This window comes from Pteropus medius, unplaced genomic scaffold (assembly GCF_902729225.1).
Source record: "Pteropus medius unplaced genomic scaffold, Ma_sr-lr_union100, whole genome shotgun sequence".
In the NCBI taxonomy this organism is placed as follows: Eukaryota; Metazoa; Chordata; class Mammalia; order Chiroptera; family Pteropodidae; genus Pteropus; species Pteropus medius.
Genome location: NW_024347867.1, coordinates 5,763,681 through 5,788,506, shown reverse-complemented (window position 1 = coordinate 5,788,506; position 24,826 = coordinate 5,763,681). Strand labels below are relative to the sequence as shown.

At 37.4% G+C, this 24,826-nt stretch overlaps 1 protein-coding gene across 1 annotated transcript; it reads right to left on the bottom strand.

Moving 5' to 3' along the window:
- Window positions 1-24,826, bottom strand: SLC18B1 (solute carrier family 18 member B1). The gene is made up of 14 exons (XM_039879042.1): window positions 24,615-24,826; window positions 23,327-23,466; window positions 17,213-17,308; window positions 16,800-16,873; window positions 15,418-15,565; window positions 12,196-12,352; window positions 8,223-8,359; window positions 6,583-6,684; window positions 5,243-5,334; window positions 3,640-3,735; window positions 1,907-1,981; window positions 1,130-1,223; window positions 984-1,033; window positions 1-774 (listed from the first exon to the last, which is right to left on the bottom strand). Exons 1-14 carry the CDS (start codon window positions 24,655-24,657, stop codon window positions 708-710), a joined length of 1,371 nt encoding a protein of 456 aa, XP_039734976.1. The 5' UTR covers window positions 24,658-24,826; the 3' UTR covers window positions 1-707.

Genomic DNA, 24,826 nt, shown 5'->3' with positions numbered 1-24,826 from the left:
TAATGTTATGCCAAGTATTATTTATTAATCCAGATCATAATTGAAAGTATGTTACAAAAATAAAAGTCTCAAGTAATGTTATTCATATACTTTTCATACAAACAAAATTTTCAGAAGAGCCATGGGTCAGGAAATGTTAGTTTTTGCATGGTAGACAGGAATTTTGCCTTTGAACGAGAACAAAAATCTCAGATACAGATAATGCATATCTTTTAAAAACTGATTTCATAGTCATTGTTCTACATATGAGTCATCTTTATATTATCTTTATATTATAACCATATCAACTTTCCTTAAGCTTCCCTTAAGCATATAATTTCTTTCCTTGTTAATATAAAAAGGTACATGCACAGAATCAGTACATTCAGAATAAAAAGTAAACAGAGGAAACAGGAGTCCTGGAGTCAATAATATCTTCAAGGCTCAGTTTGGTCACCTAAAAACACAAACCTGTGCTGATTTTCAACTACTCTTCTCATACTTAATGCTTCAAATATGGCTGGTTCAGCAAGCCAGCTTTGCAGAACGACAGTAAGTACAGCCCCACACAGATCACCCAAAAACACATGGACACTTCCAAGAATGTTGCTGTGGGGCTCGTGAAGTTCTGTGCACAAAATTAAGAAAACTTTTCAAACTTTCCAGCTTTAATATTCAAGGCCAGGAGCATCGTCTCCCAATCCTATATCAGTCCAAGATTCTTGAGGTTAGATTTCATCAGGCAAGAGAGCAGTTTGTTCCTCCTCTGTGCCAAGATTCTTTTGAATTTTCGATCTACATTGAAGAAAAGAAAAAAGAACCTCAAAATTTCTCACATTAAAAAACTCAGTACCCAGCTACCTCCTTAAATGTGTCTATCAAATCCTGAGGCTCAGAGCGCCCAGAAATCTGCTGACTGGAAGAAGAAAGGTAAAGTGGTCCTTCTTTTTCATTCCCACAGGCCAAGTTTTAAAGGAAGAAAAAAGCTCAAGAGTTGTCCATACCTTCTTCTCCTTGAGTACTCCAATAGATAAAACAAGCCCATCGCTAATCCCTTAAACACAATTAAAGGTACTGGTCAATGTCAATTTCCAAGTCATGTTTCTCCACAAATGTAAAAAAATATGAAAATAAAAGGCTGATTACTCACACTTGTCAGAGCCCACAGACCTTGTATAGCCGCTGCCCATTCGAAACCAATTTTCTCATACAGAAATCCACCCAGCGTTGGTCCTATAAAAGCACTAATGAAAAGAAAAAAAAAACTGTATTAGGAAGTGCAAAAAAAAAAAAAGTTTCTTTTTAAAGGCTGCATGATCCCCTAGTCATAGATCTTCATTAAATTGAAACTAAAGAAAAAAGTGCTAAAGAAAAAAAGCAATTCCCGGACATAGCATTGGGTATAAGAAAATAATTCTACCTGATAATGATGATGCTTTTTATCAATTGTAAAATTATAACTGCTTCTGAAAAGTTGGTGCCTTATAGGAAAATAAAAAAGGATGACAGGAATTCAGAAGAATCTTTGTTCTCTCTACTCTTCTCAGTATTTGCATTAAAAATGATAATTCAGTATATATTTACTGATGATATCTACATTGCCAGCCTCGTTATCCCTCTGGTATAGTAGAAAGTGAGAAATAAACAAATGAATAAATTTTAAAAACTGAGATCCCCTCCTGATGAAGGAACTTAAAAATATCATTTTTATAGGACAAAGTATATGGGGCCATTTTGATTAAATATCAAAACTGCTGGTACAACCAATGATCTTGGAGTCAGAGGGGGAGTTAAAACACTGGTTCCACCCAAAATGAATTATGTGCCTTCATGCAACTCATTTGTCTCAGTGTCTCAATTTTTTCATTGTATAATAGGGATAGTATTTTCCATCTTTCATGTGTGGATGGAATTTATGGCGACTCACCCAACTGACCACATTGCACTAAAGAGACCTGACACGAGTGCCGATGTACTTAATCCTTCTTCAAACCCATTTTCACTGCAGAGAGACAAGATTGTATCTGTGTTAAAAGGGAAATCTGCATGAAAGAATTGTGCATGACAGATAAATTAAAGCAAACCAAGGATAATCTGGACAAAACTAACAGCAAGAACACTCTATTTCTGAGATAAAAAGCTAATCTAATTTGAAGAATTTAATACTAATGTTAATCTCATGGTTTTCTAAAAATAATTTTGGTGCATATATGATACGATATTAAGAATCATGATCCATTCGCACTAAATGCTCTGCGAAATATATAATTAATAAAGAACTTTTTAAAATGAGATCGACATGTAAAGAGAACAATGGGCAACTTTTAGAAAATACAGAGGCAGCTCCTTACTCCTGTGAGGGCTGCTGAATTTATACAGCCTAATTTCCAATATTCTCCTTGAAGATCAGCGAGAAATGAACTCCCTTAAGTTCACTTTGTGTTCTTCACCATGCCTACTAAACAAAAGACTGATGGCCAAGTAACAAATGTCTGGTGTGCTATTGTGATTTATAAGAAATATATATTTGCCATTTTTGGCAAGGAGCTCCTAAAACCCTTAGAATTTCCTGATGAAAATAATAAGTCTTTTGTTGTATTAATGAGGTGACCTTTGAAAAACATCTTAAAGATGTGGGTTGGAGAGCCACTCATGTGATTAGAGGATTGAAACTTTCAGTCACACATCCCACACCCCACCCCTCCACACACACACACTGCCCGTGTCCTAGGAGAGAGACTGGAGGTTAAATCAATTACCAGTGGACAATGATCTAATCAACCATGCCTATATAATGAAGTCTCCAGAAAAACCCACAAGGACGGGGTTCAGAGAGCTTCCTGCTTGGTGAACCAGAACACTTGCATGTGTCACCATGCAGGGCCCCAAACTCCACAAGGACAGAAGCTCCTTTGTTCAGGGCTGCACCCTGTCTTATCTCTTCATCTGGCTGTTCATTCGTACCCTTTATTATCCTTCTTAATAAACCATAATCTAGTGAGTAAACTGGTTTCCTAAGTTCACTGAGCTGCTCTAGCAAATCAATCAAACCCAAGGAGGGGGTCATGGGAGCCTTTGATATACAGCCAGTCAGTCAGGAGTATAGGTGACAACCTGGACTTATGATTGGCATCTAAATTAAGGGCAGTCTTATGAGATTGAGCTCTTAAACTGTGTAATTTGATGGTATCTCTGTGTTGCCAGTGTCAGAATTGAGTTGTATTGTAGGACATCCATCTGGTGTGAGAGACAGCTTGGTAGTGTGGCAAAATCCCCCCCCACCGCCACTGGAACTAGAATCACTTTACCTGGCCACTCTATGTTTCTGCATGGATCTCCTCCATAAGAAAGGAACAATGCTGAGGCTTTTCCGTTTTGCTTTGTCTTTTTAAAAGTATATCTGTACAGAGGCATAAACCACTAAACCTCTATCCACAACCCATTTTACCTATTATTATATTAATATTAGTATATATTATCATTGACATCATCGTATTATTGCATATACTACTTATATTACAATAGTGTGTGACATGAAATCATGACAATTTAGTATTGTGAAAAAATATTGAACATCCTACAAAATTGAGAAATTCAAGAAAGCCTGTGATGCTCACTGCCATTCAAAATACAGCTCTTCAAGCAATGGAAATAACTTACTATGCACAACTGAGAATCTCCGGGAAAGTTGGAATTACACTCATTCCAGAAGAGATGCCATTCACGACTAATATCAGTACCAGCAGCCAAAGCTGACTGCAAAAGAGTTTTGAAGGAAAAAAAAAATAGCATTTTAAATGACACAAAGCTTCATGCTAAAGACGGCACATAGGATCCCAGAGAAGTTCCTTTCATAGATTCCAGGACTAATCTCATCCTTCTTTGCATCTGATTCCATTTCATTCAGTGACAACATCCTTTATTTAGCTCCTTATATTTGCAGGGGGCAGGGGGAGGGACGGGGAGGACCGGGAGTCAATTCATTCTATATCTCAATGTCTTTGGTCACATGTAACATGCACCTAGAGTCAATTAGCCTTCTTATCACCGTACAAAACTAATCTTTTCAAAACTGGTGATAATACCAATGTTAACTTTGTTTCTTCAACTGTTCGACTTTGCAATTCAATTGACTGAAAAATGGCATAGAAAGAAAGTGGTAAAATGACAGGAAACTAATATTTGTACTGTGTCGGGCACTGTACCAGTTACTCAACATCCATTACTCCATCGAATTCTTGCAGCATCCCTGTGATATAAGTACTTTTCCAAAATGATTTAAAGAAGACAATTTAGGTAATAAAAAACAAACTTTATTTAACACTTTGTGAAGTGGACAATCTCCTTTTGGAGAACTGCAAAATAGGGCGGAAGGCAGGAAACTTTCATAGGATAAAGAATAAAGAACAAAGAAGAGGAAAAAGGAAAAAATCTGATTGGCTAGGTCTACAGTCAACCCCGTTCGGGGTGAGAAGGCCCAGAGTTAGTTTGGCGTTTGGGGATTGGCTGACTAGATAGACTGCACTTATTGTGACACAAAAGTTATCTAAGCTTCGGTTTGCTGACATGGCACCCCAGGCAGGAACGTCTTCTTGGGTCTAGAAAGTTATTTCAACAGTACTATTATTGACTTTTTTGTAGATTAAAAAAACTAAGGCTTTGGAGATTAAATGATTTGCCCAAGTTCACATATCTTGTAAATGGCAAAGCCAGGATATAACCCCAAATCTGAAGGACTCTGAAATCCTTGCTCATTCCATATCATGCTTTATCCCAGAAGTACCTGAAAAAGTCTAAGAGGCTCACTTTATATTATATTAAACAAGCTTTAATGAACAGTTACTATATGCTAAGAATGATATAGGAAAAAAAATAAAAGATTTGGCCCCTGCCTTAAGGAGTAGGAGTACAAAAACAAAAATATATTCTAAGAACTATCAACTAAAGGCAGGTGGCAACAAATTCTGTTTTAAAAATAAAATACAAGCAAGTGTGCAATGGAAACACAAAGGGAGAATAAACATATTTCTCATTTGACACTTAACTTCCAAGATCTTATGCATTCCTGTTTGCTTGTACCACTGCTAGCTTCTAGTAAGGTAAAATACTGTCGGTCTAAAACAATTCAATATAGTCTTAAGTCAAAGTAATTATTTCCATAATAGGCTCGAAATACTAAGCCATATCAGCATTATACCAAAATTAAAAAAAAATAATAATTCCTAATGTTTTTCAGCTAAAAATACAGAAGTAAAAAAATTACCTTTTAATGTGCAAGACTGGGACAGGTCCTAACAGCATGTAGCACCCTGCTGTGATTAAGTTTCCAAAAACCAGAAACCATTTCCTTAGATGCTGGTAAAGAAAGAGACCAAAGAAACTCTTAGAACCCTCCATAATCAAAGAATTAAAACAAAAAACAAACAAAAAAAAAACACTAAATATACTGAATAAAACAAAATTTTACATTTAAGAGAAAAAGGTTGATGGTAAATGTAAAAGCTGGGACAACATACCCCGAGACAGGGAATGTACAAAAGGCAAGGCTTCCTTAGAAAGGCAGTGGACTTCAGATTTTGCAAAAGATGGACTATTTCAAATATAATGCTATTAAAAAGCAGTCACTGAAAGGAACTCCTTAGTAGGTAAAACAGCTAGAAAACTCACATTATCGAAAAAAGTACCCAATAACATTATTCCTTATAAACGACTTGAATGCAGGCTAAAAATGATAAGTGTACCATAGTGGCTCAGTTATATAAGACTACGTCTTAAAACCCAGTTCCAAATACTATTTAAGACATTTGCTTTTTGTCACCTGGATTACTTCGTCATCTCCACATAATTTAGGTCTTGATAAAAATATATTCAAATCTTCAGAGGGGAAATGCAAAAAATAAGTGCTAAAGCCATAGAAGCCTGAATCTTGGTTGACAGTACTCATTCTATGTATTAGTCATCTGGACTAATGGCTTAGACCTAGTTAAAGGAGAATAGAAGGGCTGTTCTGTCAGGATGGCTACGGGATAACCAATTCACATGATGTGGTCAATCCTTTCACTCCCACAGAAAAACTGAATTATCTCCTCTCAATCTGATCAAGTCCTAACTACCTCTGGGATTCTGCCCTAATTATTAAAATCAATCCATAATTTTGCATCAAGGAATCTTTTTCCTTTAGAACGTTTGATCCAGTAGGTTTTTAAGTTTTAACATAAGATTCCTCTTTTCCCAAGGAAGCAATTAAAAGTAAATATGTTCAGGGTGATGGCAGGTTGGAAGTCACTGGAACCTCACAGTGGAACCTCTCCATCAGCTTGAAAAAAAATGAATATATTAGAACTTAAATGTTCTTACTCCCTCCCCCAAAAAAGATAAGTAGGTGAGGTGATGGACATGGTACTGTACACTTTAAATATCTGACAATTTTGTCAATTAAAGCTGAAATGAAAAAAAAAAAAAGTCAATTCTAATAAAGCTAAAATAAAAAAAAAAATATGTCAATTCTAATCAATGGACCTCTGGAGTTCTAGAGGTACAGATGGAAAACCACTGGTCTAAACATACAAAAGCAATTCTTAAATATAAATTATGTGTACATACTGGCATTTTATCACTTAGTAGACCAAAGAGAGGTGAAGAAATGGCGTAGGACAAGGCCAAACCCAGGAATACGAGTCCCACATATCCAGCTGGTAAATGAAACTGTGAAAGAAATCTTGGATCAAAGTTACATGGTTAAGTCATTTTTAAAATAAATACCTTTTGTCTACTATTTCTTCAGCTCTTGTTATTTACCATGAGTCTACTAATAACATTGAGCACCTTTCCTAATTTTTGACTTACTTTTGTAAATGGATTACTTTTTCTCTATGAAGGGAAACAACCCAACTGGAGGTCAGAAGTCTTCGATTTTTCACTTTGTAGCACTTAACATAATTTTGCTTTTATGAATTACAGCTTTTGACATGTAAACTGGTACTTTGCAAACATTTGTGTGCATAAAAATTACCTGGAGAACTTGTTAAAAGAGGTTCTTGGAACCTAGCCCTAGATTTTCTGATTCTCACCCTAAAAGGCTGGGCAACCAATGACTGGACAGCAAACTGCCAATTCAAACAACTAATAAGAAATCAGAAGGACAAAAGGATAAAAAAAAATGGATAGAAATATAGGAAAATACATTTCTAAAGATTTCTTATAAGATAGACATGAGCAACTTGGGTTTACTAGAGAATGGTTACAAATTTTTTCCATCATTTAGACACAACTCCTTATGGACAGAAAAAAATGACCATTCAAGAGACACACTGTTGATGTGTATGGAATGTGTCACCATAACGTATTTTTCTCATGTGTTACGTCCTGGATGCTTACTGCTTAAGCATTTTAATGCTAAGAGAATAATGATATTCTGTTCTTCTCTAAACCTAGTGCCACACATTAAAACTACAGTCTCCAAGTTTATCTTTTTGGGTAGTTCACGTACCCAACACTGTCTGTAATGACTTGAAAGGGCTGTGTTTCTGGTAACTGTGCTTTTTGAATTCTAGTGCCTAACACAAAGTCATTGTGGGCTGCAATTGATAGATTTCTGCCTTTATAGACATATATTAATTCTCCAATATAATTAACTACCAGACTTAGTAATATATTCTATTGCATTATTAATAATCTTTTTCAAGAACATCTAAGAATAAATTTCTATGATATCAACCTTCCAGAATTCATTATTTATTTTCCAGCACTAAAAAAAATGGAGTGGCTCTTGGTTCCTCTCTCCATACCTGATTAATATAGTCTATAGTCATTCACGCATATGCATTAGCCTATGAATTAAGTGGACTCAAAGGGGATCTGTTAGAGAAGTAGGACACCTCACATTAAACGAGCCACTGAGTACCCCAAGTTCCTCACTGGAATTCAAATGAACAGAGGAAAACCATCCTTGTTAAACAGGTAAGATGATATGTAAGCTAGACCTATCATGACTCGAGCTCAGCCTATGATGACTGGAGTTCAATGTTGGGGCCACATAGTAAAAGGTTTCTTTGACTTACACTGAATCAAACCCCTCATTACAGGGATATCACAGACGAAGGTACAGGCTACCTCACTGTACAATTATCACTCCGCCTCCTCCTCGCAGCCACTCAGAGAACTTTCCACAAAGCAGGGCCCGAGAGCAAGTATCTGTGTCCACCTTCTACAATGCAGAGCCCTTTGGCAATCAGGCTACTTACCTTCTCCAAAACAAAGAGAGACAGGGTAGGATCAAGGAAGCCTAAACACGAACTGAGTGAGTTGATGACAAAGGCTATGAGAGCGACCTTGGGTAAAGTGATGAGCTTCCAGAACGAGTGTTCACCTGGATCAGACTCTTCGGGGTAAAATGAAGAAAAAAATTGAAGTAATTTAAATCATTTAACTTTATAATTTAACCTATTTTGAAAAGTAAAACTGATAAGGCCATCTTTACCTAGGAATAAAATAACTGTACCTCTGAGTTTGCCTAAAATTGTATATTATCTATATTTGCATAGAAGTTACTCAAACCTAGAGGCCGCATTTGGTTTTCTCAAAAATAATGTCTCAAATTCAAAAAGAATCAACTAGAATCTGGGTGTGAGGAGAAGAAAGGGTTATAGGTTATAACCTAGCAGCAAGTGAGGCTTTCCCCCAGATAGCATAGAGAATATGTAAAATTTAATTTAGTGCATGGGAAAAGCCAGAAGCTTTATCAAGGAACAATGTGTATGTGCTGAAGAAGAATTTGAGTTAATCAAAAAGAAAAAAGAAAAAACAGACAATTGTTTCCTGCCAGCAAAGAAAACAGTGAATGTAGAGGTGCTACTGAATCATGTGTAAATTACATTTAGCATTTAACGTCAGTTGAGTGCTAACCTTCCTTCCCACCATTCCCCCAACTTCTTCACTGTTGCCAGCAACAGGCATGGTTGTTCTCAAGCCTCCAGTCATATTTTATGACTCCTTTCTTTTTCCCCTTCTAATTCTTCCAACTCTATTCACTCTGTAAGGTCTGGCTATGTCCCTAATTATTACACAAATTGTACCTTTCTCTGGTTTCCTGCTGCACTTCAAGTCTATACCATATATTTCAGCACCTAAACTACATTTCGTTTTACATTGTTTCCTATTGTTTGGTGGCTTTCCCATCTTCCAATTAATTTGCTGAAAAAAATCTTTGCTGAGCCAGGTACCATGCAAAATGCTGGGCAGACAAAGGCAAAGAGCCTGTCCTCACAGAGGAGTTACAATAAGAAGTGAAGAGAACTAAGAGGTATTGGGCTAGGATAGTACCTATTGGAGCATTTGAGAGGATTTCCTTTAAAAAAAAAAAAAGTTGGTGCCTAAAGGAGTTTGAGACGAGTAAGCAAAGAAGGAAAGAATAATCCAGGCATATTATTCCAGGAATGGCACATCCAAGACTCAGAAGTAAGGAAGAACTATTCTGTGCTTGAGAAAATGAAAGAAGAGAAGCAAAGTTAGAGGACAGAGATTGGGGCAGGGCACGTCTACAGAGTCAGGGGGAGATCATACTGCAGAAAAATGTAGGGATAAGATTGTGCAGAACTTTGTAAAATATGCTAAGAAGCCTGAGAAATCACTAGAGATTTCAAACGAGGAGTGAAAATTAGATAAATCAGATCTGTGGTTTAAGGCGACCTCTCTGTAGCCACGTGGAGAAGGGAAACGGAGGACCACTTAGGAGGAAGTTGCAGTGATCCAGGCCTGAGGTGATGTTGGCTAAGTTTGGATCAGGAAGCTCTTTGAGAGCCACGATCAGCACTCGTTTATCCTCATTTCTCCAATATCATCCACTGCGGTTCATTACTGAAAAAATTCTTGTTGAATAATGATACAGTATGGACAAAGTACAAAACAGCACAAAGAATGGTTCAACTATCCAACCATTTTAAGTGCTACATATAGACTTTGTCAGGATATGAGTCATAAAGTAAACTGTGGTGTTAGTGTCTTAACTGTCAACCAAATATTTAATATTGAACCAAATCTGAGCACAGCCCAGGATGCTCAACTACCAGGACAGCTTGTAGTCAGACTTAGAAAGATGACAAGCACCATCGTGTGGCTGAGTGTGGTAGTGCCGCAAGGAGACGTGTGGATTTTAAACTGCATGTTAAAGATGTTTATTAGTCATCTTTAAGGTATAAATTATAAAAGATCAACTTTAATCTGTTACATTTCTTGTGCATATAAAAGGTATTATGCATTTATGGTATAAGACAAGCTATTATGGTATAAATGGTCCCCTTCTCTAAAACCAAAGTGTGAAAAGGGTTACCAAGATAACATATTTGAATGTCCGTGAAAACAAACACATGAATCTAATTAAGCTGTTGAAGAAACTCAGGTAATGAAAACTTAGGGTAATATCTGCTTAGAGAAACATGTCAGAATCACCTAGGAGGCTTTTCCAAGCCACTCCAGTACTCTCTCTGCTCCCTCCAATTCTGACATATTCTTCTTAGAGAGGGATGACTCCCTGCTTGATAATGCCTGCCAAAGGAAACTACTGGTAGCGATGGGGAAATGAGGAAAGAAGTGGGGTACCCTTCGAGTGTGGGGGGAAGGAAAAATACTGAGCACTGCAGTTCCACTTACTCAGCGTTTAGTCCAATGATGGAGAAGGTTCAGAAAAACTTCCCAAAAGAGGTAATATAAATTAATTTTTGAAGGATGCGTAAGAGTTAGGTAGAGTGGGAGGGGGAAATATTCCAGCTCATGTGACCCTCCTGCTGAGATCTAACAACAGCTCCTAATGGCTTTCTGGATAAAGTTCACGTTTCATAGATTTAGAGGTTTTCATAAGAGGACTAACATGTCCATTACTGTGTTTTAGAAATATTTCTTTCAAGCAGTACAGAAGAGGGGACTTAGAGAGCAGATATAAAGGATGAGAGAGAGGAAGGGACCAAAGCTAACTTAGCCACTGAAGCTAAAGCCACATTGTCCATGGGTCTAGAAGGAAGTAAATAAATGGAGTAGAACAAAAATTCTGCAAATATTATCAAAATAACTGATTTAATTTTCTAGCTTCTATCTATAAGCTCTCCTAAAACAATAATTTTGAAAACTCCTTGATGGCAACACCCAAATCTATATTTACAGTCTTACATTAATAATCTTAAGAGGTTTTTTTGCACCTGTTTTTTTTTCCACTCAATCTAACTATAGGATCCTTCTGTACATAAATTTCAAGTTTGTCAAACCATTTTGTTCATAATAATATAGCTAGCTGGGACTTTGCTAAGTTCAATGAATATGCAGGGAAATTTTAATTGAGGAGTAACAGGAATGAAGAGAAATAAGTACCAAGCAACTAGGCTGGTGGCGATTAGAGGGGGCTGAAAAAGATATCAAGAGGTGAGATTAAGGGGAGAAAATGAGGAGAGCAGGCTGGGACTCAAGGAATAAGAGATGCTGGGGTCAGTGCAGCATCTAATCATACCATGTCCTACCATTAATTAGTAAGCAAAGTCTTTTTTTTTCTTCTACATTGTGGTAAAGGGTTAACAAAACTCTTTCCCCTGTGGTATGAGAATCTGAGCTGGCATCAGTTTCTTAGTTATCAGTCAAGTGTTCATCTGTGAACCAAGTCTGAGCACAGCCCAGCATGCTGGAATACAGAACCATCCTTGTTAAGGTGTTATTGGTGAAGAAAGAGGACAGGCATCACTGTGTGTTTCAGGGTGGTGGTGCCTCTCTAGCAACATTCTTTAGCTCTCTCCTCTCCAGCTAATTCTCTAGCCTTGTTCTCCTAGTAATTTGATAAAGGTAAAACGCCAACTATGTTACTAGATAAGCTTGCTCATAAAAAAGATGACCCTTGCCTGGCAAATTTCATCCGTAAAGAAGGAACTATAACCAAACAATAAATAAATACCTCGTGAGGTATTTGTGCTTCCCTGAGTGTGCAGACTTGTACCCAGTATGTTCCTCGTGGAGACCTTGGCAGCTGTGCCCATGGCTTTGTTACAGGATAAGTTAACTCCTACAGGGCATGAAGCTTTGAGGCCAGGATGACTCCCATTACTGTGGCCTGTGTCCCTGCACCTGGGCTGTATTGCACAGACAGCTAGCTGCAAAGACCACTGGGAAGGAAAGTGTGACATTGCTCCCCCATCTTATATAGCCTAAGGTTTTCACAATGAGTAATAAATGTAGTCTTACCATAGTCGGGTAAAATACACATATTGAGTGGTACCGTCAGCAAAATTATGCATCCCAGAAGAATAAAAGGCACCTCATAGCCAAAGGATTGATACAAGAAGCCACCTATAGGAGGTCCTAGCACTAGTCCCAGTCCGGAAAAAGTCTCAAGACTTCCCTAAAAATGGGGGAAAAAAAATTGAGTTAATACATCGTGTTTGAAAAATTAACAAATATTTAATGGGCACTATCTGAAAAAAAATCTATCTCACAATTTCTATCTACACACACACACACACACACACACACACACACACACACACAAGCCCAAGATGGATCCAAAATTTAAACATACATATTGAAATCATAAAAGTACTAGAAAAATTAAATGTGGGAGGCTTTTTTTGTTTTGTTTTTTAATCTTTACAGTTAGAAAGGTTTTCTAATTATGACACGAAGACTCAAAAAGATTAATACGCTTATGTGAAAATAGGAAAAACTATGCATGGCAAAACAACAAAAGACAAATGAAGAATAGAGGGAAAATACTGACAAAGGACTAATTTCTCAAATAGGTCCTCAAGAGAGGTACTACTAATTAATGAGAAAAAAAAATGAAGTACCTAATAGGAAAATGGGCAAATGCTATAAATAGACTGTTGACAAATAAATTTAAATACAAAGCTCTTAGTTATGTAAAAAAGAAGCCCGCTGTCACTTTTAAAAGAAATTAACATTTAAAGCACAAGAGACCTATGTTTACCTATCACCTATCAAACTCTCTATGCTGCCAAGGATATGAAGAAAGAAGCACACTCGTACATTGCTGGTGAGTGAACACTGGAGAGCGATCTGGCTGATCAATTATTACAAATGTACACATTCTCTGACCAAGAATGCCACTTCTGGGAGATAAAATTACAAATCCACAATGATGTGACAAGGTATAGCCATAAAGATGTGACATGGTATATGTATAAGTTTATGTCTGTTGCACTATTTGCCATAGCAAAAGATGTAAACAATCTAAATATTCATCAAGTTAAATAAACTAGTGAAGTACAAAGAGAAGCAGAGTAAGAAACTTTTCATGTACAGGTACAGAAAGATCTCCAAGATGATTTCATTGTTAGCATAATCAGCAAGATTCTGAACAGTTTGTAGACTATACTACCATTAGTGTGAATAAAATAGAGGGAGGGAATCATCCTCTCTCTCAGTGTGTGTGTGTGTGTGTGTGTGTGTGTGTGTGTGTGTGTGTGTGTGTACATGTATGTACATAAATACATGGAATCACTCTGGAAGAAACCTATAATATCTGTTGCCTTCTCTGAGAGAGTGATGCTAGACTAGGTGCCTGGACAACAGGTGTGTCTATGAAGGGTGAGGAACTGTAACATATGGAACGTATTCACTATATCCTATATTTCTTTTTGTAACTTTTGAATTTTGTAGCATATAAAATTCTTTTTGTTAAAATTAAAATAAAATAGCACTTTGGAAAAAATAGTTTACTATTACAGAACTCTTACAGAAATTACGCAATTTTAAATCAATCTAGTTTAGGGGCTTTAAACAGAGACCTATGACTTACAGCCTTGTATCCTCAGCCTTCACAGAAGATACAAAAGTAGTCCAATAATAACTCTGAATGTTTCATAAAGAATATAGGAATTCTACATTTAATCATGATAAAATCATCCAGATTAACTATCATGTTAACTTTGTTATCTTTTGGCTGCAATTCAGAAAATCCAATGAACTATTGTATTATAGTACTGATCATCATAATAGATATTTCTTGAGTAGCACTTTCCAGAGTGTTCCACAGAACACTAGTTCTTTAAGAGTTAAAAAGTGGTTCCATAGTCAAATTCAGTTGTGGAACATTAAATAAAGTATTTCTACTACAGAATTTCTCAAAGCCTTAATACACAATGGTGAACTGGACAGCATATGTACGCTCCAAACACGTATAGCCACAAAACTTTGTTTACAAAGCATGTCAACGGAATAATCTTCTGATTTCCTTTTTGAGAAATATATTTCCGGGAAATGTAAAACGTATACCTGTCACAATGGCCACCACTGCATACCAAATGGCTATATAACCTAAAATGTGCCTACCAAGCTATAAATAGGCTTAATAAAAAGTGGGAAGATACCTACCTACATTGCGAATAGTTTATTTGATGGTCACAACTTTCAGACTATAGTATTAGTTGGATAAATGAGGGAGTGCTTGATACTAAGCTGATTAGACCTGAGGTCTAGATGACAATTATATGCTCTGAGGTGACATTTGGTGGGCTGTCCAGAAGTTCCTTCAAGGATGCATGGGTCCAAAGAAAGAGCTATGGGAAAGCCTGCCTGGGGTCAAGGAGGCAGTAGCCAAAAGCTGGGACAGGAATCTGGTATGTCACTAATACCACATGTCTAGGCACCTAGGCAATACATAAGAATGTACATCAATACATTCTACCAGGGTCTGGGTAAAAACTCAGAAGGTCTGTCCACCCTGGGTTCATGTTCTACGTGGGAATCTCCTTCTGGAACAGAGTTGCCCGTTTGGATGGGGCTTTGCTCCCCGGTTTGCCCCACCCCTTCACACTGTGTGCAGGGCCCAGAACTCGCCCTCCGGCCTTTTTAAAAGAGGCTCTGATGGGTCCAAGTCACTTTACAGAACTGTAAGCCCTTACAGAAGGGCTTTTATAGCAAAAGAAGAGTGCACTACATAAACTGACAGCACAGAAGCAGTTATGGACTTCCAGATGATCTCAAAGATCCCCTCCATGAATCTGGGAAAAGTCGAGGAAGGACTCTAGTATAAAAACAGTGTTTGGTCATTAAAGATAACTCTTTTCTAAAGCCTTAGGAGCACTTCAGGCAGCCAAGCCCCAATCCAGGCATCTAGGCTACAGAGAGACAGCAAAATACTACTAGGGAGGGTTTTTTTTTAAAAAAAACAGTGGTATAAAGAGTATTTGGCTTGGACCGCATTTACTTGTCAAACTGCCCATTTGGGGGATTCTATGCCCAAAGTACAAATTCAGCAACAAGCTGTCAATAATTATACCATTAGTCTCACTTAGGTTTCTGTTTGAGCATAAAGGTTAAAGGTTACAAACACAGACTAGAAAAGAGCAGGGTTAGTAGAATGGACCCCAGCTTTGACTTGGAAGGTAAAACAAATATTTTAGCTGACATTAAAAAGAAAATAGAAAAAAATTATGAAATACATACCAATACTGTGGCCACATTATTTGGAAAAGTCTTTGTAAGGATAGCAACAGATGCAGTTATTGCTGCAGCAAAGCTTATTGCATCTGCCACTCTCACTAGAAAACACATAGCAACAAATATCAGTCCTTCTGGAACTTGGTCCAATACACTAAAAGAGAATAAGACAATTCTCAAATGCAAAGTTGGTTTTAATTTTTTTACTTTTTAACTGTAGTCACTGAAACAAGAAGTACCTCACTCACAGTTATTAAAATAAATATCTTTAGAATATGAATTTTTTAAAAAGTTGCTTTGTTATACATTGAGTAGAAGAAAATTATCTCTCTTTTTCTGATAATTTGAATCATAATAAGAGCTTAGTTGCCCTTTTCTGCTGACATAATTGATAAATGATAATACTTAGAAGGCCTTTTGCAATATGTGGAATTACTCTAACAACCTATAGAGAAGATTGCTTAGTTCCAGCTCCCCCCGCCGACCCCACGCCATGGTGGGGCTCAAACCTTCAAAAAAAAAGAGTGAATGCAGGAAATAGAAGACCCCACACACACTCAAAAAAGAAACATTTTAAAAACAATTCAATATGAAGGTTTTCTTGAGCTTACTTCATCACAGTCTTACCAAACTCTTAGCATTCCACTATGTGCCTCAAGAACTTGTGTAAGCTCTTCCATACTATTTGCCACTACGCTATTGGTTTAAGGACTCTATGCTTAAGAATGTTCATAGTTATTTTGCCTCTGGCACTTATTTTCCCTGTTTCTTGAAAGAGCAGTGGAGGGAGCCATTCTGCTGCCAAGCTCAGAAGTGAGCACATGACCAATCAGAGCATTCTCTTCTCCTGGGCTACAGTGACCTTGATACAGGGACAGGGTCTTCCACAAAGATCAGGCCAGTGGGGCTCTCCGTTCTGTGACTTTACTAGAAACTATAATGAAAGTGGCATTTTCTTCCTACAGGAGCTGCTAAGGGCCATCTTGCTCCCTCAAGGGGAGAGTTTATCCAAGAACAAAGCAGAGGAAAACAAAACCAGGAACTTCTGATGACACTATCTTAACACATGTATCCTGATGTTCTTCAGCTGATTCTCTAGGTAAGAAATTCACTTTCTTGCTTAAGCCAAAACGTTTCTGTTACTCAGAAAAGTGAGTTAAACTTCTATCACTCATAGTCACAAGAGTCCGAATGAACAGATTCAGTAGCCAGCTTATTAGTGATCCCCTAAAGGCTCTTAAGATTTGTCCTGTTTTCTATATCACCCAACACTCTTCACCATTAGTCACATGCCTAGCACTAAACAGACAATCAGTGATACTGACTAATATAAGGAATCCATTAACATTTTAAACTGAAGCTTCCAAACATATCAGAACATGACTTACCCAAAGAGAACTGTAACTCCTCCTGAGACAAACACTCCTGCTACAAACATAAATTTTGCTCCAATACGTACAAGCTATAATAAATGTCAAAGAAGAGTGGTAAATTGATCATCGCTACAAGTCTACATTGATATAAACAAATCCACTGTATTAGGAAATACATGATATGGAAAAGATACGAGCAGTTAATATAATAATAATTTCTTAATAGAATAAAAACATACGTTTCTTACAAACATAAAAAAAAATTAATAATCAATCTACCCTAAGAATGGAACTGTCAACAGTGGCACAATTCATAAAATATAATGATGGTTATTTCAGTATCAATGGAAATTCTAGACTAATAAATTAGAATAACTCATTATGTAATTTTTAAAAATTAAAATGTACATATGAACTTTAATACTTACATATTTTCCAAATACCAAAGATGCCAGCAATACAAACAAAGAGTAACATCCAAAGATCATACCAATAACTGTATCACTGGCTCCTTTCTTTTCAGCCTTTAAAGAAATTGAAAAAGAAACAGAGTTTGAAAGACAAATTAGCATCTACATGGAAAAATGAAGCTATTAGATCAGAGCACTGTCTTCTTGCAACCTTTATCTGTGGAGCAATCTTAAAAATTATTATTCTAAAATGAACATGGTGGGGAAGTAAGGGAAACTATACTAAAACTTAACCCTTGACATGGAAATAATTTACTCATCATGCTTGTAAAGAATTGTTATATTTTCAAAATATAACTGTTGTTTTGTATGTGGTTATACCTAAGTCTAATAAAATTGATGGTTCCACTGTGTTAAAAAAATTATTAGCTTTATGATCTTGAGAAAGAAGAACAAAGTTGGAGGTATCACAGTTTCTGATTTCAAAAGCGAATTATAAAACTGTAATAATTAAAACAGTATGGGCCCAGCATAAAGACAGACAGACAGATCAGTGGAACAGAAGAGAGCCCAGATATAAACCCATGTTCATATGGTCAACTGATCTTCTACAAGAGTGCCAAGGACACATGATAGGGAAAAGATAGTCTCTTTAGGAAATGGTATTGGGAAAACTGGATATCCATATAAGAAAGGATTGAATTGGGCCCCTATCTTATACCATTCACAAAATCAACTCAAAATAAAACCAAAAGTAGAAAAATGAGACTACCAAAAAGCTTCTTTAAAGTAAAAGAAAAAACCAACAGAGTGAAAAGACAACCTATAGAGTGGGAGAAAATATCTGCAAATCATCAATTAGATAAGAGGTTAATATCCAAAATATAAGAATCTCCTACAATTCAGTAACAATGACAACAACAAAAAAACCACAAAGAACCTGATTAAAAAGTGGGCAAAGGACTTGAATAAACATTTCTTCAAAGAAGACATACAAATAGGCACTAGGTATATGAAAAGGTGCTCGAGGTCACTAACCATCAGGAAAATGCAGATTGAAATCACAATAAGGTATCATCTAATACCTGTTAGAATGGCTATTACTGAAAAAAAAAAAAATAAGTGTTGGTGAGGATGTGAAGAAACTGGAATATATTTGGTAGGAATCTAGAATGTTGTAACCACTATGGAAAACAGAAGAGTTTTCAGAACATTAAAAATAGAACTACCAGCAAACCCTCTTCTGAGTATATATACAAGAGAATTACAAGCACTGTCTCAAAGAGATATGCAGCCCCGTGTTCACTGCAGCATTATTCACAATAGCTAAGGTATAGAAACAACTAGATATCTACCTATTGACAGATGGATGGATAAAGAAAATGTGGTCTATGTATACAGTGGAATAATACTCATTTTTTTAAAAAGAAAACCTTAGCATTTGCAATAACATGGATGAACCTTGAGGAAATTATGCTAAGTGAAATAAGCCAGACACAGAATAAAAAATACTACATAACTCCAGTTATATGATGTATCCAAAATAGTCAAATTCAGAAGCAGAAAATAAAATGGTGTTTATCAGGTGCTTCAGGGAGGGGAAAGTGGAGAATTATTGCTCATTGGGTGTAAAAGTTTCCGTTAAAAAGATGGGCTCATGTTGTGTTGTTATCTCAAAAAGAGAGGAAGAAAAGGATAAAGAAAAAGAAAAAGAAATCTCACAAAAAGAACAAGAGAATTTTTGTAGGTGATGGATACTATGTTTAGTATCTTCATTGTGGTGATGATGTCACAAGTATATATGCATATGTCCAAACCAAACTCAGTAAGATGGATGTATTAAATGTGTGGAATATTTTGTATATTAATTATACTTCAATAAAGCCCCCATCAAAAAAAAAAAAAAAAAAAAAACGATAGCTTTAGCTGGCAAAAAGTCAGAATTAGAGAGTCTAAGAGTATAAATAAAAGCACGAAGTCTTGGCTGAGGAAATTTGAGCTCTACTTCACCCATGAAACCGAGCAAGCTGCTGATCTTGACATGCCTCCTTTATGATATCTGTGAGATAACAGGAAATGTATTGGCCTCTGCCCCCGGTTCCTGGCACAGAGCTTCTAAAACCCTTGTAATTGATAAGAACAATGGGAGCATCTTCTGTTCTAATATTTGGTTTTTGACTCTGGTTCCTGACACTGAGCTCCTAAGTCCCTTGAAATTTCCTGGGCAATAGGAATGTCTTTTGTTCTAATTAAGTGATTCTGGGTGGGCTCCTGGATGGGAGCTGGCCACCAGAAAGACCAAACCATGATTAGAAGCCTGGAATCTTCAGCCCACCACCCTCATTTGCTAGAGGGGAGCTGGTGATACAGAGAATGGCTTGGTGTGGGGTAAAAAACTCCACACAGCTGGTGTCAGTGTTGTGAGTATGGTAGTAGTGTAAGAGTAAAGAAAAAACCCCCAGGAGGAAGAGTTTTCTTACTCAGTATCACATTTAGTTATAGGATTGAACTCTACTAAAAACAAAAAACACTCTGCTGGTCAAAAAACTCCAGAACAGGAAGCTACTTGATGTTGGCATGAGTCATGCCAAGGCCCATTCAGTCCAGTTCTCTGTTTCTAATATTAGTACCAACCACCTGACAGTTTAAAGAAGCCAAATTTTTCTTTCCTGACATCAACACAGATAAAAGATGCCTCCCCCAGCATTCTATGTTCTCCTAAAACACTTAAGAGGAGTATATCATCCATCAACTGTACCTCTTAATGTTGACTGCCTATTCTATCAGTGTGTTCCTAAAGTTGCCACAGACAATAGGGTATTTATTTTAAACCTACTTCTTTTGAACTCTGAATGCTACTATTAGTGGTGATGTACAACTGAATTCATGTACAAAAACAGACAGAAGGTCTGAAAAACATTTTTAGACCCTGGAAATGTAGGTCCTTGCATCACATTCTAGCTATAGCCATTTCAAGGAGTTAAAATCAGTTTAATTTCTTTAAGATAGGATTGGCAACTTGGTACACTAGGAAGTGTAAACCTGAACTACACAATTCTCTGTCTTCTCAGGCAGACAATGGTCATTTATTGAGCACGTGCCAGGCATTGTACCGGGAGCCAGCAGTGAATATTGATGGTTGGAAGATCCGATTTAGAATCATCCTTTCACCAGCGCTTCAGCTATTTTGCAAATAACTTTACTCTTAATACAGAAATGCATGTGCAAGCACACACACTCCTACACCCCTCAAAATCCATTCTCTACAACAGCCATAATCACATTTCTTCACCTTTTCTCCCTAACCACAATTTAAGATAAAATTTTACATTGTTGCTGTACATGTAAAGTTATCATCATCACTCAATCTTTGCCTTTTTCAAAAATGTTCTTTTCATGTCAGACTATGTCTCTTTAAATAAACCCTATATTTCTCATAACACCACAGGAAACCAGAGACTCTATTATTCTCAGGTAAACTTTAGGAAGAGCCCCCTTACTCTAAAAAGTCCCCCCCTAAAATTCAGTCCTTAAGTATCTGGTGGCAGCAGTAGAGACATTGAACCTACAATACTATAGTCATGTAGTAACTTGGGCAGGATTTAAGTCCATAATTCTATGGGATTCAGAATTAGCCATTCCCCTTCTATTGCTATTAACCACATGAGATAATGGTATGGAGACAAGAGAGATCTCATTATAAGAGATAACGTTAATGGCATCCTAGCAAAAAGTTGTGCTATATATACGCCAAAACATGAAGTTGACTTTTCTATTACACAAAGGTCAAGTAGCGTTATGAGTTGAATTTTGTTCCTCAAACTTCATATGTTGCAGTCCTAACTCCCAGCACCTCAGAATGTGACCTTATTTGGAGATAGAGCCTTTACAGAGGTAATCAAGTTAAAATTAGGTCAGCATGTTGGCTCTAATCCAAAATAATTGCACCTTTATAAAAAGGGGCAATTTGGACTCAGAGACATGCGTAGAGGGAAAACCACATGAAGAGACAGAGGAAGCACTCAGCTACCTACAAGCCAAGGAGGGAGGCCTGGAATTGATCCTTTCCTCACAGCCCTCAGAGGGAACCAACACTGCTGCCACCTTGATCCATCCAGCCTTTAGAATTGCGAGATATCAAATTTCTGCTGTTTAAGCCACCCAGTGTGTGGTACTTTATGACAACCCTAGCAAACTAGAACAGGTGCCTCAAAGGGAAGGTGTTATCAAAAGAGTCAATTAAGATGTAGAAGAACATTGATTAGTCAAGTTATAGTATTCATGTTCTTGGCTTAAGAGATCTAAGTATATAATTCTAGAATCTGGCAGAAAATACATAAGGGTTACAGCAACTAACATTTATTGGGTCCTCGCTATGTGCCAGAATCTCCATTAAGTGCTGTTTTACATGTTAGCTAACAACAATGAAATAAGGGATGTATTTTTAGCTGGCCCCATTTTATCAATGAAGACACAGACTGGCAAAGTTTACACAATCACTGCGGCCTTGACAGTTTCCATCTAGTGCATGTTCTCACATTCACTATGGACACAGAATGGTGACTTAAGATGTCCTAGAACTATATACCACAGTAGCAGGTGGATACTTTTGGAACACGGATCCTGCTTCACATTAGGAAAAGACAGCTACTCTGTCTTGCTCAAACACCTCTGATGACTTCTCCTTGAATAAATCTCTGCCATGCATGTAAGGACTCTTGCATTCTAGCTCCAACCTGCCTCCCCAGGTCCTCCAGCTCCTTTGAAAGTTCACTCCACCCCAGGCCCAGGCCCAGGCCCAGGCCACACTGCTTGTCTGCTACTCTCCAAGAACAAGTTATTTACTTTGCTAATCTTATGACTATCTCAAGCTGTTTCCTAGAACACCACTGCCTTTGATGGTCACCTTGGGGAAGACTGTTTCTCAAGATCCACCTTAGATTTATTCTGTGAAGTCCCTTTCTGTACCAGTCCTTCTTCTCCTTCCCTCCCCAACACTCCCCACCCCCACCATTCCTTCCTCTAGAGTCTCATAACATTTTGGTTATCCTTTTCTTAAAGGATGACAGACAAGAGAGGGACATTTTCCTGATCTTTTTTTTTCTTCCCTAGCATCCAAAGCCTAGCATACTCTAGAGTGAGAAGTCCTTAACCCCCTATCCTCATTCAGTCAACAGAACTGGATTGCACTAGTCACTTAACTTCTGAGTTGGCTTCTTCATTTGCAACATGATGAGATTCTCATTACTATGCCTATCTTATGGAGTAGCTGCAGAGACCAACTGGGATAAATGTGTAGAAAAGTACACTGAAAACTAAACAGCATTGTATGAGTATAGAGCCGTATTGTTCTTCAGCGGAGAACAATTTTTATCGTCTTTTGTGGCACACAGACTTTCATCAAAGCAGGTAGAGGGCTGAGAAGGGCCAGTGCACTGACTAAGTTGAGGCTTTGGCAAAGAACGTGAAGTATAAAACACATGGTCATATTATATTCAGCCAAGCCAGTATCATTCTTTTCACACTATATCCTATCGACCTCCAGATTCCAGGTCAATTCTCTAGGGGTTATTCCCTTTGAGTCTGTGCCATTATCTATAGACCCTAACACTATATAAAAGTCTATGATTAGAAAGAACCAGTCAATATTAAGCAGAATTCCTCCTTGGCACCAACATTGCTTCTAGATTCCACAAGAAATTCAAGTCAGAAAAAGGATTTTAGTGAATCATGGCTTCCTAATTCAAAATAGCAATAAACCCAAACTCCAGGAAACAGAGTTACTGTCTTAACACAACCCTTTTGCAATACCATTAAAATCTCAGTTATTCAGTGTGGACTTTTTTTTCCCACTTGCAGAAACCAAGTAAATATTAATCAAACTACATGATAAGCAAAGTAATCCTTGGAAAATCAATTATATTTAGATGAACTACCTCCTAAGATGATGTTCTTTCTGACTAGATTTTCTTTCTCTGGTATCAAATATTTTGTAAGAAGTCTTCAGTTTGCTGATGTTCTATACATCGCCTTTACTATATTCATATCTTTATATTTTACATATTGTAAAATGAAATAATTCAAAAGGCTTTTTAAAAATTAAGAATTCACAAGGATATAAAAATGTCTTACCTCCTTGGGGAAAAAGGGTCCAAGGATAGAATAGTACATCATAGAACATAAATTAATGGACGCTGCCGATATCACTACAAAAAGCTGTTCTCTCGAAAGCCAGTTGGGTGTCTTTCCTGCACTCTCTGGAGGATCATCACCTAAAATGCAAACATACTACTATTACAAGCATGTAATTGGAACTACTGATCAAAGTACACAAATGTCACTTCTGTGCACAGACGATGCACTCTGAAGTTAATATCTGATGAACTGAAAGCTATTTTCATATAACGTAATCAAATGTGACAATCCTTGTACATCACTGTGGTTTTGAAAACATATCACTTTCATTTACATACTAGAATTTCAGTGCAGAATTTATCAAACAATCTGATCTGTTTTGTCTCCACTATAAGGCCTACTTCTTTCAGCTTTAATAAATTCCTTCAAGAAGAATGAGGGAACATGGTGGTCTCCAAAGGGTATAATTTAATTTCTCGTTACCAGCTTCGTCTGCTATATGAACTAATGACTTTTCCAGGATGTCATGTTAGCAGTTTATTAAGCATAGGAGGACAGTATTGAAGCTGAGTGAAGTAGAAGAAAACAAACTACAGCATTCAATTGGCAAATTAATACAATAGTATGCTCCTGGAAAGACGAGTCTCACAAATCCGTAAATCAATATATTTTTTACACAAATTTCTGGTCTTTTGCATCCATTAATTTAATCCTTATCCCCAGGGCTAAATTTTCATTTAACTTAAAGACATCAGGTCAATTACTCAGTCTCAAACATCCAGCAAATCTATCGGCCATTTTCAAATTAAATGGTTTGGAGCAAAAAAGAAATTTAAGTAAGAAAAAAATGTTTAGTTTGCTCTACTTTTCAGAATTTGTCATAGCAGTACAGGGGGGAAAATCTGTGCAACATGAGGAAGTGTTAAGAATGTAAAAATTTTGGAACAGATGAGGAAGAGAACTGAAAGTTAAAAAGGGAGCAACAACAGCGGGAGCTCGAAACGTAAGGCTTTCCGTTGTCTAACGGCATACTTATCTGAATACATTCTAAAACACACAGTACTTAAAACCAGAGCTAGAGAAGAAAGTCATTATAGAGACTACACCACTCCAATTCTCGAACTTCAACCTCTTCCAGAGAGGAAAGAAACGCGGAGCCGAACGCCACCTTCAGGCCCCACGAATGTCTCGGAAACAAACAAACCAAGCTAAAGCTAATTCAATCGTGAATAAAGACACTGGGCCCAAACCACCCAGGCGCGTCGGCCGCGCCTCTCTCGGTCACCTCCAGGTGAGCTTGGGGCCTCGGGCTCCCCTGCCGCGTCCATGCGCAGTGCGCGGGCTCCGGTGCCGCTGCTCGCGGGTCCAAGTTCTTGACCTGGACTCCACCTGGGACGAGAGGACAAGCGGAAGAGCGGAGACTGCTCAGCCCAGCCCTGGCATCGCCGATCCGCGCCGGCAGCGCTCAGCCAGGGGCTCGCCGCAGCCTCCGAAGAC

Excerpts from the sequence above, each read along its gene's own strand:
- SLC18B1 (XM_039879042.1), bottom strand. The coding sequence starts at position 24,657 with ATGGACGCGGCAGGGGAGCCCGAGGCCCCAAGCTCACCTGGAG. Across the intron at positions 5,335-6,582 it reads TACTAAGTGATAAAATGCCA|CATCTAAGGAAATGGTTTCT; the intron begins GTATGTACACAT and ends TTTCTTTACCAG. Across the intron at positions 1,224-1,906 it reads AGTGCAATGTGGTCAGTTGG|TGCTTTTATAGGACCAACGC; the intron begins GTGAGTCGCCAT and ends TCTTTTCATTAG.